The sequence below is a fragment of the Salvelinus fontinalis genome, chromosome 19 (assembly GCF_029448725.1).
Source record: "Salvelinus fontinalis isolate EN_2023a chromosome 19, ASM2944872v1, whole genome shotgun sequence".
Lineage (NCBI taxonomy): Eukaryota > Metazoa > Chordata > Actinopteri > Salmoniformes > Salmonidae > Salvelinus > Salvelinus fontinalis.
In genome coordinates, this window is record NC_074683.1 from 7,104,602 (window position 1) to 7,118,846 (window position 14,245).

A 14,245-nucleotide genomic window follows, 5' to 3' on the forward strand; every position below is an offset into this window, starting at 1 on the left:
GCTGCAGAAGGCTTCAATACATGAACGATTAACAATGGCCATCATCATAAATCCTGGCACCATTATTATCCTTGTTGAAAGAATAATACACAGGAAAGGAATTCGTCAGAAAATGACTGACATGGACACTGGTGAATGATAATACAGAGAATAAAAGACGGTAGCCAATTGAGTTTAAGAAGAACGGCGGGATTTCCTGTACGTGACTCTTGCAGGCCCCACCCTTTGTGTTTCCCGCACCGTCAATCAAAATAGAAAAAAATTGACTAGAATCACCGTTTTCAGCTGCCATCGATTAATGTAATCATGTTTGGCGTGTGATAATACCGAGATTCTGCGAATTTAAATAATTCACGCAATGACTGGTATGTAATATTCAATCTAACATCGGTATGTCTGTGCACCCTTTAGCTAAGCTAATGTTAGCTAACTTACTGGCTAATCTTTTTCAACAGTTTAGCCAACAGTAAACATTAGCCTGCATGCTAGCAACAACAATTATCACATAGCTATGTATGATTCGTAGCTAAATGGCTTCAGTTTGATCATCAACTCCACACCGCAAATGTAACGGAGGTCAGTCCAGCTTGAAGTGTATAACGTTAGTGGAATAACTACAAACCAATGTGCTGCCCTTTTCCGTGTGGAGATTGAACTTAACTCTAGTTTGTTTTGCTCCGATTCCTTCTTTCTGTGCCATGTAGCCCCAGAACAGCCAGTGAAACAAGAGGAAATGGCTGCCTTGGACAGCTGTCAACGCGAGTCTCTGCAGCAAGACGGTGGCACAGGAGATCAGGTACTGTTTAGAAATTGTTCTCGGTCAGGGATTCAGTAAGTGCGTGGTGCTTTGTGAAGTTCACACGTTTTAAAATTTGTAGTAAAAGTCGAACTTCCTGTGTGGCTCCGGACTAACGGCCACCCACTTTCTTCGTTTTAAACCCGCCCATTGTGGGTAGGACACTCAGCCATCACCGCTCGCTCTGCTGGCAGCTACCTGCAGCAAGATCGGGTCGCCATCGTCAGAGAGGGATAACGGTGCTGCCGCTGTAGTGGTAAGTCACCACCACCTCTGGCTCTGCTAGAATGTATGTAATCGACCCAAAAAGGAATCTATATTTTGTAATAGAACGCGAGTGGTGTCGGCAGAGCTCTAGTTCAGCCTAGTGTTCTGTTGTGAATGAGATATTCCCAAAAGGTACTCATGCAGTGTGCTCATATTTTGATCACACACTAGAAATTAGGGTTCTCATGCACCTTCTCTAGACAAACATGGAATCTGGTCTAGAAACGCCTCTAAATCAATCTTCACATTTGTTGCTAAATCGTGTGAACAAGCAGCACCAAACTCATAACGTTTGTGATTTTTATGCATTCAGTGTATTAATTATATATTTTACATTTTATTGAATAATAGCACTTGATGCCATGTCTTTTCCAACTGGCTAGATTTCTGAATACAATAACTATTTGGCTTGCAGTCAATATTTCACTGCTATGTCTAACATTAGCATTACATAATTAATCACAACATTGCAATTTGCATCTTGATGATGCATCTTCTAGGCAAATTAATTGTTTTATTCATCAAAACAATATTTTTTTTCATCCACAGACTACAAACCTAACATCCATCCAGTTAACAGGGAACCCAGATAGATGGGAGGTTTTGACCCCCACAACCACAGTGAACGAGGAACCTGGCGCGGTCCATATCCAGACTCAACGAATTATGACATCAAACGGACAGTATGTTCTTCCTCTCCAGAACCTTCAGAGCCAACCGATTTTTGTGACATCAGGAAGCGACGCCTCCGCCAACGCAGTGCCTAACATTCAGTACATTCAGACAGCTGATGGACAGCAACTAAGCTTCTCCACCTCCTGTGTGGAGGGGGGCACTCTGAGCCAAGATGCCACAGGGCAGATCCAGATCTTGCCTGACGGAACTCAAACTATAAGTGTGACAGGGGCTGGAGACATCCTTACTAACAACCAAAACCTCATATCACAGACTGGTCATGTCCAGCAGATCCAGGGTGTTTCTATCGGCAGCTCCACCTTTAACAACCAGGGACAGGTTGTCACTAATGTGCCTATGGGGTTGCCAAGGAACATCACCTTTGTCCCCATTAACAGTGTGGACTTGGACTCCCTGGGCCTCTCTGGTGCTCAGACTATAGCAACAGGGGTCACTTCTGATGGCCAGCTAATCATGACCAGTCACCCTGTAGACAGTTCTGAGAGTTTGGAGAAGACAGCTGACCAGCTCTCGCAAACTCTATCTGTAAATGACTCGAATGCTAACTCAGAAATGTATCTACCAACATCCTCGGCCCAGCTGCCTGAGACCATAGGTGAGCCGGGTGTTCTGACCCAAGCCACAGAGCAGACCGATCCCTCTGGTCTCCAGGAGGGCTACGTTCATCAGAACCAAGTTCAGAACATCCAGGTCTCCTCAGGCCAGTCCATCATCCAGCTGCAACAGGTGCCGGTCCAGACCAGCGATGGTCAGGTGCTGCAGGCAGGAGGGGGGCAGAACGTGCAGCTCTTCAACCCAGGGACCTTCATCATCCAGGCCCAGACCGTCACTCCCTCAGGCCAGATCCAGTGGCAGACCTTTCAGGTGCAGGGGGTCCAGAACCTGCAGAACATCCAGCTGCCGACCAACCCAGCCCAGCAGATCACCTTGGCCCCATTGCAGGCCCTGTCTCTGAGCCAGGGATTAGCGCAACAGATCCCCAACCTGCAGACTGTGACAGTTAACTCTTTGGCCCAGACAGGCATTCATTTCCAACAGGCAGAGGATACCAACAGCACTGGAGGTACAGTCTCCTCCTCCATCATCAATAAGACATGCTCACCATGATAGTGTAGAACACTGTTGGTTGTATGTAGGACACCATGGGGTTCTGAAAAAAAAAGCTAATCCGCAGGAAGCACTATTTACAGTATCGAGTCACCTGACAGGAGCCTCCTGAGGCAACAGGCATTATTTACGCCGGTGAAGATTGTCGTCACATTGATTTTTTTGTAGGAAAATAATTTTCAAACTTGTAAACGTACACACATTTACCAATAGAACACTAAACTTAGCAGGTCTTTAAACAATTGTCTGACCATGTAATTAAGATTTATTTTATAGATCTGTGAGATATCCAAGCATATTATTAATTATTTGAAGATTTAAAGGGAGTGTAAATTATCAAATGGTTTTGTCAAGCTATCCATCCACACATTGTCAAGTTTGAACAGGTGTTTCGAATTTGTTCATAGCCAAACTGTCACAATCTTTTTAAAAGCATTTAGCGAAGAAGCACTTTTCACTGTAGCTTTTTGCAGGCCATTTAGCATGCAATTGTTAATGCTTGTGTTCATATGGATGTGTGGATTGATTGGTCTCCCTCCAGATATCCAGATAAAGGAGGAGCCGGACTCAGAGAACTGGCAGCTGGGTAGTGACTCCACTCTGAACACCAGTGACCTGTCCCACCTGCGGGTCAGGCTAGTGGACGAGGAGGACCAGCTCGACGAGGGGGGCAAGAGGCTACGAAGGGTGGCCTGCACCTGCCCCAACTGCAAAGAGGCTGGGGGGAGGTGAGTGAGTTCATACTGTGTACGCTGTTTAAATCGTCTACGATTAGAGTGCTCAACAGCTTATAGTGCTCAGAAATCATTGGATGGAAACTTTCCTATACTAATGATGTTTCAATTACTGGTATAAGGGTATGAATGGGAAAGATAAATATGTTTTCATACATTTTCTATTACCTAAATTAGCCCCCTCAATCTAACACTGTCCTACTGTAACAAAATTCCTTTCTCAAAATCATCTTATGTCTTCCATTAGCCCCCTGAAAGTCTTGACTGTTGACTGGTCACCAGCATTGGCGCGCAAGGGCCAAAAAAAAAACAGCGCAAGTTCAGGTCTATTTGGCTATAAGTACAGTATATGAATGTGTTTCTTTGATATATGAGTGTGTTTGTATGTCTTCTCTCAGAGGATCCAACATGGGCAAGAAGAAGCAGCACATCTGTCACATTCCGGGCTGTGGGAAGGTGTACGGGAAGACGTCCCACCTGCGAGCGCACCTGCGCTGGCACTCAGGGGAGCGGCCCTTCGTCTGCAGCTGGATGTACTGTGGGAAGAGGTTCACACGCAGCGACGAACTGCAGAGACACAGGAGAACACACACAGGTGCACTCTCACTCACGTCAACATTTGCATTACATTTTTCACTTGAAAACCTGAAATATATAATTTAGTACAGTAGCATTAGTCCTGTAATACAGATTACATAATGAGTTCATAGAAGTGATAGACATTGAACAAAAATATAAATGCAAACATACAACAATTTCAAAGATTTTTTTTACAGTTCATATAAGGAAATCCATCAATTTAAATAAATTAATTAGGCCCTAATCTGTAGATTTCACATGACTGGGAATACAGATATGCATCTGTTGGTCACAGATACCGTAAAAAAATAGTGTACACATCCTTGCAACATGGGCCCGTGCATTATCATGCTGAAACATGAGGTGATGGCGGCGGATGAATGGCATGACAATGGGCCTCAGGATCTCATCACGGCGTCTGTGGATTCAAATTGCCATTGATAAAATGCAATTGTGTTCGTTGTCCATAGCTTATGCCTAGCCATACCATAACCCCACCGCCACCTTGGGGCACTATGTTCACAACGCTGACATCAGCAAACCACTCGCCCACAACGTCATACCCTGCCATCTGCCCGGTACAGTTGAAACCGGATTAATCTGTGAAGAGCACACTTCTCTAACGTGTCAGTGGCCATCGAAGGTGAGCGTTTGCTCATTGAAGTAATTTACGACGTCGAACTGCAGTCAGGTCAAGACCCTGGTGAGGACAACTAGCACAAAGATGAGCTTCCCTAGACGGTTTCTGACAATTTGTGCAGAAATTCTTTGATTGCAAACTCAGTTTCAACAGCTGTCCGAGTGGCTGGTCTCAGACCATCCCGCAGGTGAAGAAGCCGGATGTGGAGGTCCTGGGCTGACGTGGTGACACGTGGTCTGCTGTTGTGAGGCCGGTTGGACGTATTGCCAAATTCTCTAAAACGGCGTTGAAGGTGGCTTAAGGTAGAGAAATGAACATTCAATTCTCAGGCAACAGCTCTGGTGGACATTTCTGCAGTAAGCATGCCAATTGCACGCTCCCCCAACTTGAGACTAGAGGTTGGCCGATTATGATTTTTCAACGCCGATACCGATTATTGGAGGACCAAAAAATTCGATGCCCCGATTAAAAAATATATATATATATTTTGTAATAATGACAATTACAACAATACTGAATGAACACATATTTTAACTTAATATAATACATCAATAAAATCAATTTAGCCTCAAATAAATAATGAAACCTGTTCAATTTGGTTTAAATAATGCAAAAACAAAGTGTTGGAGAAGAAGGTAAAAGTGCAATATGTGCCATGTAAAAAAGCTAACGTTTAAGTTCCTTGCTCAGAACATGAGAACATATGAAAGCTGGTGGTTCCTTTTAACATGAGTCTTCAATATTCCCAGGTAAGAAGTTTTAGGTTGTAGTTATTATAGGACTATTTCTCTATACCATTTGTATTTCATATACCTTTGACTATTGGATGTTCTTATAGGCACTTTAGTATTGCCAGTGTAACAGTATAGCTTCCGTCCCTCTCCTCGCCCCTACCTGGGCTTGAACCAGGAACACATCGACATCAGCCACCCTCGAAGCATCGTTACCCATCGCTCCACAAAAGCCGCGGCCCTTGCAGAGCAAGGGGAACAACTTCTCCAAGTCTGAGAGCGAGTGACGTCACCGATTGAAACGCTATTAGCGCACACCCCGCTAACTAGCTAGCCATTTCACATCGGTTACACCAGCCTAATCTCGGGAGTTGATAGGTTTGAAGTCATAAACAGCTCAATGCTTGAAGCATTGCGAAGAGCTGCTGGCAAAATGCACGAAAGTGCCGTTTGAATGAATGTGTACGAGCCTGCTGTTGCCTACCATCGCTCAGTCAGACTGCTCTATCAAATCATAGACTTAATTATAACATAATAACACACAGAAATACGAGCCTTTGGTCATTAATATGCTCGAATCCGGAAACTATCATTTCGAAAACAAAACGTTTATTCTTTCAGTGAAATACGTAACGTTCCGTATTTTATCTAACGGGTGTTATCCCTAAGTTTAAATATTGCTGTTACATTGTACAACCTTCAATGTTATGTCATAATTATGTACAATTCTGGCAAATTAATTACGGTCTTTGTTAGGAATAAATAGACTTCGCACAGTTCGCAACGAGCCAGGCGGCCCATACTGCTGCATATTCCCTGACTCCTTGCACGGAACACAAGAGAAGTGACACAATTTCCCTAATTATAAGAAATTCATGTTAGCAGGCAATATTAACTAAATATGCAGGTTTAAAAAAATATACTTGTGTATTGATTTTAAACAAAGGCATTGATGTTTATGGTTAGGTACATTGGTGCAACGACAGTGCTAAATCATCACACGTTTGGCGAAGTAGGCTGTGATTCGATGAGAAATTAACAGGCACCGCATCGATTATATGCAACGCAGGACAAGCTAGATAAACTAGTAATATCATCAACCATGTGTAGTTAACTAGTGAAGATTGATTTTTATTTTTTTATAAGTTTAATGCTAGCTAGCAACTTACCTTGGCTTCTTGCTGCCCTCGCGTAACAGGTAGTCAGCCTGCCACGCAAGCTCCTCGTGGAGTGCAATATAAGGCAGGTGGTTAGAGCGTTGGACTAGTAACCGGAAGGTTGCAAAAACGAATCCCCGAGCTGACAAGGTAAAAATCTGTCATTCTGCCCCTGAACAAGGCAGTTAACCCACCGTTCCTAGGCCGTCATTGAAAATAAGAATGTTTTCTTAACTGACTTGCCTAGTTAAAAAAATAAATACCAAAAAAACGGTCAAATCGGTGTCCAAAAATACCGATTTCCGATTGCTCTGAAAACTTGAAAATCGTCCCTAATTAATCGGCTACACCTCTGTGGCATTGTGTTGTGTGACAACTGCACATTTTAATGGCCTTTTATTGTCCCCCGCACAAGGTGCACCAGTGTAATGATAATGCTGTTTAATCAGCTTCTTGATATGCCACACCAGCCAGGTGGATGGATTATCTTGGCAAAGGGGAAAGGCTCACTAACAGGGATGTAAACAAATTTGTGCACCAAATTTGAGCGAAATAAGTTTTTTGTTCGTATGGGAAAATGTTGGGATCTTTTATTTCAGATCATGAAACATGGGACCAACCCTTTACATGTTGTGTTTATATTTTTGTGTAGTATGGTCTGTCCGACTATTAACCCTTGTCTGGTCTCTCTGTGACAGGGGAGAAGAAGTTTGTTTGCCCAGAGTGTTCCAAGCGCTTTATGCGGAGCGACCACCTGGCCAAGCACATTAAAACGCACCTGAACAAGAAAGGAATCATGAACTCTGTGAGCAGCGCGGTGGTGGCCTCCATGGAGTCTGCGGGTTCGTCAGACAGCATCATCACGGCTGGCGGCACTACCCTCATCCTCACCAACATCCAGCAGGGCTCCAGTAACGCCCAGGACATTCTGGCCAACGCTGAGATCCCCCTGCAGCTAGTCACAGTAGCAGCCGGGGAAGTCTTGGAGATGGCCGAGTCACAGTGATACTCATTAACTCTTCATGAACTTCTTTATCACTAATGTTCCCTGCTTGTTTTTATATATATACATACATGAATATATATTATATTTTTAAGAAGAATGATAGCATTAAATGTGGTTCCAATACATACCCACTAAAATGCCTTATTTTGTATCATACTGTGGAGTTGAAAAGGTGGAACGGCGTGTGGTTTTTAAGATACTATCAATTGCTTAAAGGTTTGAGTTAAATGTGTATAAAAAATATTGGTACAGAAATGAAGTGATTGGATATTAGGTCTGTCAGATTCCTTTAAGCAAAACATTGAGTGTGACTCCAGTTACTTTCCTGAAGTAAGTTCTTGCTTACGTACAGATATGTCTTCGTGTAAATGTTGTAATGTAATTTAACTTTTTTTTTGTACTATGCAGTTCTTAATTTTTTTTTGTTGTACTTATTGATTTGTTATTTGTGCTTGCCTATACCTCAGCAAGCGTGTCGTTGCCCCCCCCCCCCCCCCCCCCACTCAGTTGCATCCTGAATAATATTGCAGGTGGCAAAAAGAAAACATTTATTTAAAATGCTGTATAATTCCTATTCAACAACTACAATTGATCTAATGATGTAATATGCATTTCTTGCAAATCAAGTATTTTGAGTGTTACAGCTCTTTTATATTAGGCTTTGCATAGTAAACTGGTTTTGTGCTATCTCAAGGTCCAACATCTTTAAAAGGTTTTTAAAATGTGTATAGTGTAATATTCATGTGTTTCTTTTGTAAAAAAAAATATTTCTAAATGATTCTCAATTTAAAAAAGAAAAGATGAGTCATTTTCATGAGAGAAAAAAGCCATGCTTAGGGGTTAAATTGCCAAATTTGACTAATCTCAGGGTGACTTGGTCATGCAGTGCTGTCAGGTTGCACGGTAGAACAATCCTCCGCTGTAGTCGCTAGGGCTGCTATGGGGTGTTGTGTAGAGATGTGTTATTCCATGGATCAAAAGCCAAGGTGAATTATACTGTCGCCATGTTACCTATGCTCTTTGAACTGTATATGTCAGTCTTTAAATGACAACCCCCCCCCCCCCTTACCTTTATGTAATAGTTAGGGAAAAAGATGCATTCTGTGTCTGCGCCTCAATCAATCAGTCCTCTTAAAACAGAAATGAAATGGTGTCACTGTATTGCAGTAGGTCGGTATTCTTTTAATAGCACTGTTCTCTTCACCTGCAGTTTGTTAATGACCTTTTTGTATAAAACTCTTCGTATACTGCCCATGAAACTGTTGGTTATGCTCTGTCAGTTTAATATACATGTCTCTGTCTTATAATTTCTTTTAATTGGAGTGGGTTTTGACTCCCTTTTCTGTAGTAATATATCTACGTATCTAGGTTTTTATTCAGATTATGAAATGTAAGGTTGAAGAAAGTGAATTGTGTGCATTGTGTCTGCTGCCGGGATTGTTTGTTGTGACGTTCTGGAATATATTTTCAACTCATAAGGCCCCCAGTGGCTTTAAGCCCACCGTCATATAATTGAAATGTACTATACCCTGTGTGGTCATTAACAAAACACTGTTATACCTCACAGATTCACATTTAGAAGTGAACATGACATTTTTACAATCTCAGAAAGTTTAAATCTGGATGTTTGTCATGTTATAAATCCTTGGTTCATTATGAACATTTTGTAACATTTGCTATTCATTTCACATATTTTAATTCCGTTTTGTTTTCAAAAAGCGAAAAACAATTGTACATGGTCCACTTTTTGTGCGCAGCATATTATTTCATACTAAAATGACTAAACATTACCTGCTAGTAAGTTGTCGTGTTATTATTCTACTATTATATTATAATAATATCTTATACTATGAAACGGCAATCTGATTGTTCAAAAATGCATTACAGTCGTGGTATTACAACTGCATCCAAGTGGCATAATCATATTGAAACAAGAAATTCAGTATTTGTGAAATAATGTCATTAGAGTAGTACCACAAGAGTCGGCAGCTATCATAGATTTTTCTGCACATTGTCATTGGACTTCTTAAAGTGTTGGCACCTCTCTCTGTTTGGCAGTCCAGTCCAGTAGATGTCACTGCAGCCAAAGGAGCAGGAGGGGAGACAAACTGACCTTCTGACCCTCCTAGACCCGCCTGCAGTTTCACTCATCTAGCCACTGAAGCCAACAGGAGGTAGAAAATAGTTCATTTAATGTCCATGAATATGCCTTTCTGGGTATATGAATTCCTGTTTCATGACGAACATGATCTGTAGATGTCTTCAACTCTTTATAATAGTGTGATTCCTCACAAAACCCAGATACTGGAGTCTTAGGTGAGGCCAAAATGTAATAAATATGACAACTTTTATTATTTCTCAGGCTTTTAGATACAAATGTCAAAATATGTCCAAAATCCTTTCTTCAAAGGACTATTCTATGGATTACATTTTGTGAAAATCCCCCAAATCATAGTATTTTCTTGTCTGGGTTTCGTGAGGAATCACTCTATAATAGGTTAGATGTAAATGATGGATTTTTTGCCTACAAAATTATGAAAGTTTAAGAATATATGATCAAAATGCAAGTAATCCTTGCAGCACTCCTCTCAATCCCTGTCGCAAAGATGCGTTTGAAAGGTCCGTACAAATAAGACATGTTAACAATGCTTTATTGAATGCAATAGATATTTCCTGCAAGAACGCAGGCTATTGCCCGAACATCTGTGTTGTTCTCAATTTAGATTAGTGCTTTTAAGAGGCTCACTTTCATTTAACTCTCAAAGCAGAGTATGCATTGTTACAATCAGTCACTCTATAACTCATGCCTCGACATGATTATTTTAGATTGCTCCACAATTTAAGGTTGTTTTGTAGTGGTTTTAATTTGGAACTTCTTGTTTGTGTGAAAAAAGTTCTTCAGCATAGTGTCACATAGTGCCTTTTCTCTGCAACTGATAGAAATGCATGTGCCTTGTGCTGGCCACAGTTATTGCAGGGCTCCATAGGAACATCATTAAAAGATTGCTGTATGAATGCCTATATCCGTCAAATCAGAGTGAAAAGCACATAGAGTCAATTTGCTGCAGACGGGAGTCAGAAAATGTGGTCTAAATGTTAAAAGGACACGTCCATTTTGTGGTACCTTTCATTTGCATAATTCAATTCAATTGATTGTAATGCAATACCAAGTGCACCGCAAACATAGAATGACAGTTTTAGCTAATGAAATGTGTTAACGGTATCATCATTTACTTGTATGTTAATTAGTCCAATTAATTTCCCCTGCTCGGTAATCCGAATATTGTAATAATCTTTTGCTCCCCTCCAGGAATGAAATCTGCAATACACCGAGGTGTGGGGAGAGGGCAATCTCTCAGATAAGGCACACAGTATCTTGAAGATTTACCTGCGATATTCTTAATTATTGGTTTCCTACGTTGTATAATACAACTTGTATTTTATAACAAGCTAGCTATTGGTAAATCTTAAGAAAGGGGGATGCTCATTCATTCACAAAATACTGACTGGGATTCAGTGACAGAATATGTGAGATCTGATGGTAAAATGTTGAGCGACACAGTTTGGGAAGTAGTTGCCCAATATTGCTCAGTTGAATTTGCGCAATCTATGTAGGATTTTATCAAATTAGTGGTGGTGAGAGACTACAGGTACTATAATTTATAATTTCTTACTTCCTCTTCTGTTCTGCACTTATTTGGCCTGTGTTGGTGGTGTGCAGCTTTCACCCAAAAGTAGTAGGCCTTCACTTGCCAGCACCTCAACAACACTGATAAGTGGAAGCGCTTCAGTGCCACCGAGGAGAAAACACGTCTGCTGGACTTCCCAGATAAAAGCTGCCATCACCAAACGATCCTCCTCGGCAGCTCAGTCACAAGGTTGAAAGAGGAATAGAGATCCCTGCGTAGCTGAGCATGACATCGGACTATATGCTGTCAGTCATTTTCTACTGAAGCATTTATAGTCTTGTGAAAGTTCACTTGGTATTGCAGATTATGTTCATTCACCTCACCTGAACCACTCATTTTATCATGGGAGTGTCTTGATTTACAAAAATAAATAATCTCTAGTTTTAGATCAGATTGAAATTCAAAGACATTGAGATACCGTTTTCCTAACACAGTCTTGACCTTCCACCAAGGGTCAGGAGCTATTCAAGGCTATATTAGCTGTATTCTGTAGCTGTTTCATCTAAAAGACAGGACCCATCAGGACGGTGTGTGCTCTATCCACTGATTGTCCCTGAGAGTTTTCAGTCCCGCATTGTAGAGAGATGATGCTGCCATTGAAGTACCTCTGTTGTGAGCATAGTTGAAACCATTGTACTTAAAGAGATGGGCACTTACTATCCTGTTGACATTGAAGAATATTTGGTGCAGGTAGGGCAATCTGCTGTTTTGATTGACTGTAGAAGACTGTCACACAAATGAAACTTCCTATGTATAATACTGGTCTGTAAATATGTTATGAAACAAATGACACTGCTGAAGTGAAATTGTCTAGGAATCTGTTGACAATGGAAATCTCAAGTAAAAGATGCATACTTAAAGAGTAAAAGATGCATACTTAAAGAGTAAAAGGAAAGATTTTCCAGGGGTTGCAATTTGGGATTGAAAGGTATAATCCCAAGTCTTCATCCTTTAAATTGTTTGTTGTTTGTAGTGCAGAATAGCTTTTCTGCGATAGATTCCTCTTATTTGAATTGCACCCGTGTACATGGTGCTCAACTTCAGTCATTCCAATGTATGTGAAAAATACATAAATAATAAAATACTATAACAAATAAATAACTATAAGGAAGGCCACATGCTATAATAATGTAATGGCATTTCCCACTGTATTTGTGAATGAAGTTTTAAATACCATAAGGATTATGGATCTCTGTTGGCAGAAATGACTTATTTAAATTATTCCGTCCCGAAGATGCAGCACCCTTCAAAAAGAGGAGTGTTTCATCTCTTTCCCCCTTTTTGACTAACTATGTCCCACAGTGTTGTTGAAAGACTTGCCTGCAATTTGACAAAATCACTACTATTCCGCTTTTCACAGGGAAGAATCCACAATACCAAAGTACAGTGCCAAGAATCATTGAGGCACAACAGCTGTGCTCATTTAACATTGTATATCGGTTGAAATACTGTGCTGCTAACACACATAGCATTTAAAGTCCTTTTTTAACATGTGTTATTTAAAATATTAGTAGGTATATGGCTACTTAATGAGTGACTTGCAATGTACTGTTCAATGTACCTCTTGTTCTGTAGGGCACTCTCTTTTTGAGTCAGTTAGGAAAGTGAAAACTCTGAAAGTCTCCTGCTTGGTCCCTCTCCACTCTACATTCCAGACACACTCTTGCCCTTGATCAACTGCAAAAGACAGCAGACAATGGAGCAGATCATTTTCCCCTGGCAAGGAAACAGCATGGATCGACTCAATAACCTGATATTCCCTGTCTACTGAATATGGCCAATTTTGCAGTAGGTCAGTGATTTTTTTTTATTATTCCAGAAACAATTTGGTGACCTCCCTCTGGAGTCTCAGCAGGGCTATGGGAGAGAGTGGCTGTGTTGACATTGTGTTTAGGGTTGGCCTCCTCAAGGTGAACAGATACCTGGGGTGGGACAGGGGGGCTATTATGCAAACCTGATAGTAGCCACCAGCGGCGGCCATATTCTGCACTTTGTTTTGCTCCTGTTTCCTGACATTATTTGTCTTCAACGTTTATCTGAGGTGTCTGGGTGGGTGTTGAATTGAAATGTGTGTGTGGGGGGGGGGGGGGGGGGGGGGGGGTTGTCGGGTGGTTGTCGGGGGAACAGCCCAGCTGCAATTGTTTCATCTAGCTTCCACCAGAAGAGCGAGGTGTGTTATTCACAGGGTCTAATTAGGTGCTTTCTTGTTTCAGGGAAATTGCTGGTTTGCATCGCTGTTCTCTTACGGGAAGGAGGAATCTCAATAGTATTATTCTATGTCATCCTTGTTTATTTAACAGTTGTTAAGTGACATCTCACAAGTATTTTAAAGCTGTGTTTTGTGAGTGTTTTCAGTTTCTTACTGAATAAATTCCGACCAAATTCATTACAGGTCTGACTGAAAAACAAAAACAAATAACACCCGTGCCTTTTGTGAACGAACATTCGTACTTAACTGTTTCCTGCCAGCACTGAGTTTACTGATACATTTGAAGTCGGATGTTTACATACACTTAGGTTGGAGTCATTAAAACAAATTTTTCAACCATTCCACAAATTTCTTGTTGACAAACTATAGTTTTGGCAATTCGGTTAGGACATCTACTTTGTGCATGACACAAGTCATTTTTCCAACAATTGTTTACAGACAGATTTTCATTTATAATTCACTGTATCACAATTCCAGTGGATCAGAAGTTTACATACACTAAATTGACTGCCTTTAAACAGCTTGGAAAATTCCAGAAAATTATGTCATGGCTTTAGAAGCTTCGGTTAGGCTAATTGACATAATTCGAGTCAATTGGAGGTGTACCTGTGGATATATTTCAAGGCCTACCTTC

General features: G+C 41.1%; 1 protein-coding gene across 3 annotated transcripts; it reads left to right on the plus strand.

The window, feature by feature from the left end:
* Window positions 1-206: 206 nt before the first annotated feature.
* LOC129816268 (transcription factor Sp3-like) lies at window positions 207-8,208 on the plus strand. Of its 3 annotated transcripts, none has more exons than XM_055870540.1 (7): window positions 207-365; window positions 705-796; window positions 957-1,052; window positions 1,613-2,822; window positions 3,408-3,594; window positions 3,999-4,195; window positions 7,406-8,208. In XM_055870540.1, exons 1-7 carry the CDS (start codon window positions 359-361, stop codon window positions 7,711-7,713), a joined length of 2,097 nt encoding a protein of 698 aa, XP_055726515.1. In that variant the 5' UTR covers window positions 207-358; the 3' UTR covers window positions 7,714-8,208. The 3 variants fall into 3 exon arrangements, with proteins under 3 accessions (XP_055726515.1, XP_055726516.1, XP_055726517.1); XM_055870541.1 differs by having other exon boundaries at window positions 966-1,052; XM_055870542.1 differs by lacking the exon at window positions 957-1,052.
* The last annotated feature ends 6,037 nt before the right edge of the window (window positions 8,209-14,245 follow it).

Excerpts from the sequence above, each read along its gene's own strand:
- LOC129816268 (XM_055870540.1), top strand. Across the intron at positions 1,053-1,612 it reads ACGGTGCTGCCGCTGTAGTG|ACTACAAACCTAACATCCAT; the intron begins GTAAGTCACCAC and ends TTTCATCCACAG. Across the intron at positions 4,196-7,405 it reads ACACAGGAGAACACACACAG|GGGAGAAGAAGTTTGTTTGC; the intron begins GTGCACTCTCAC and ends TCTCTGTGACAG.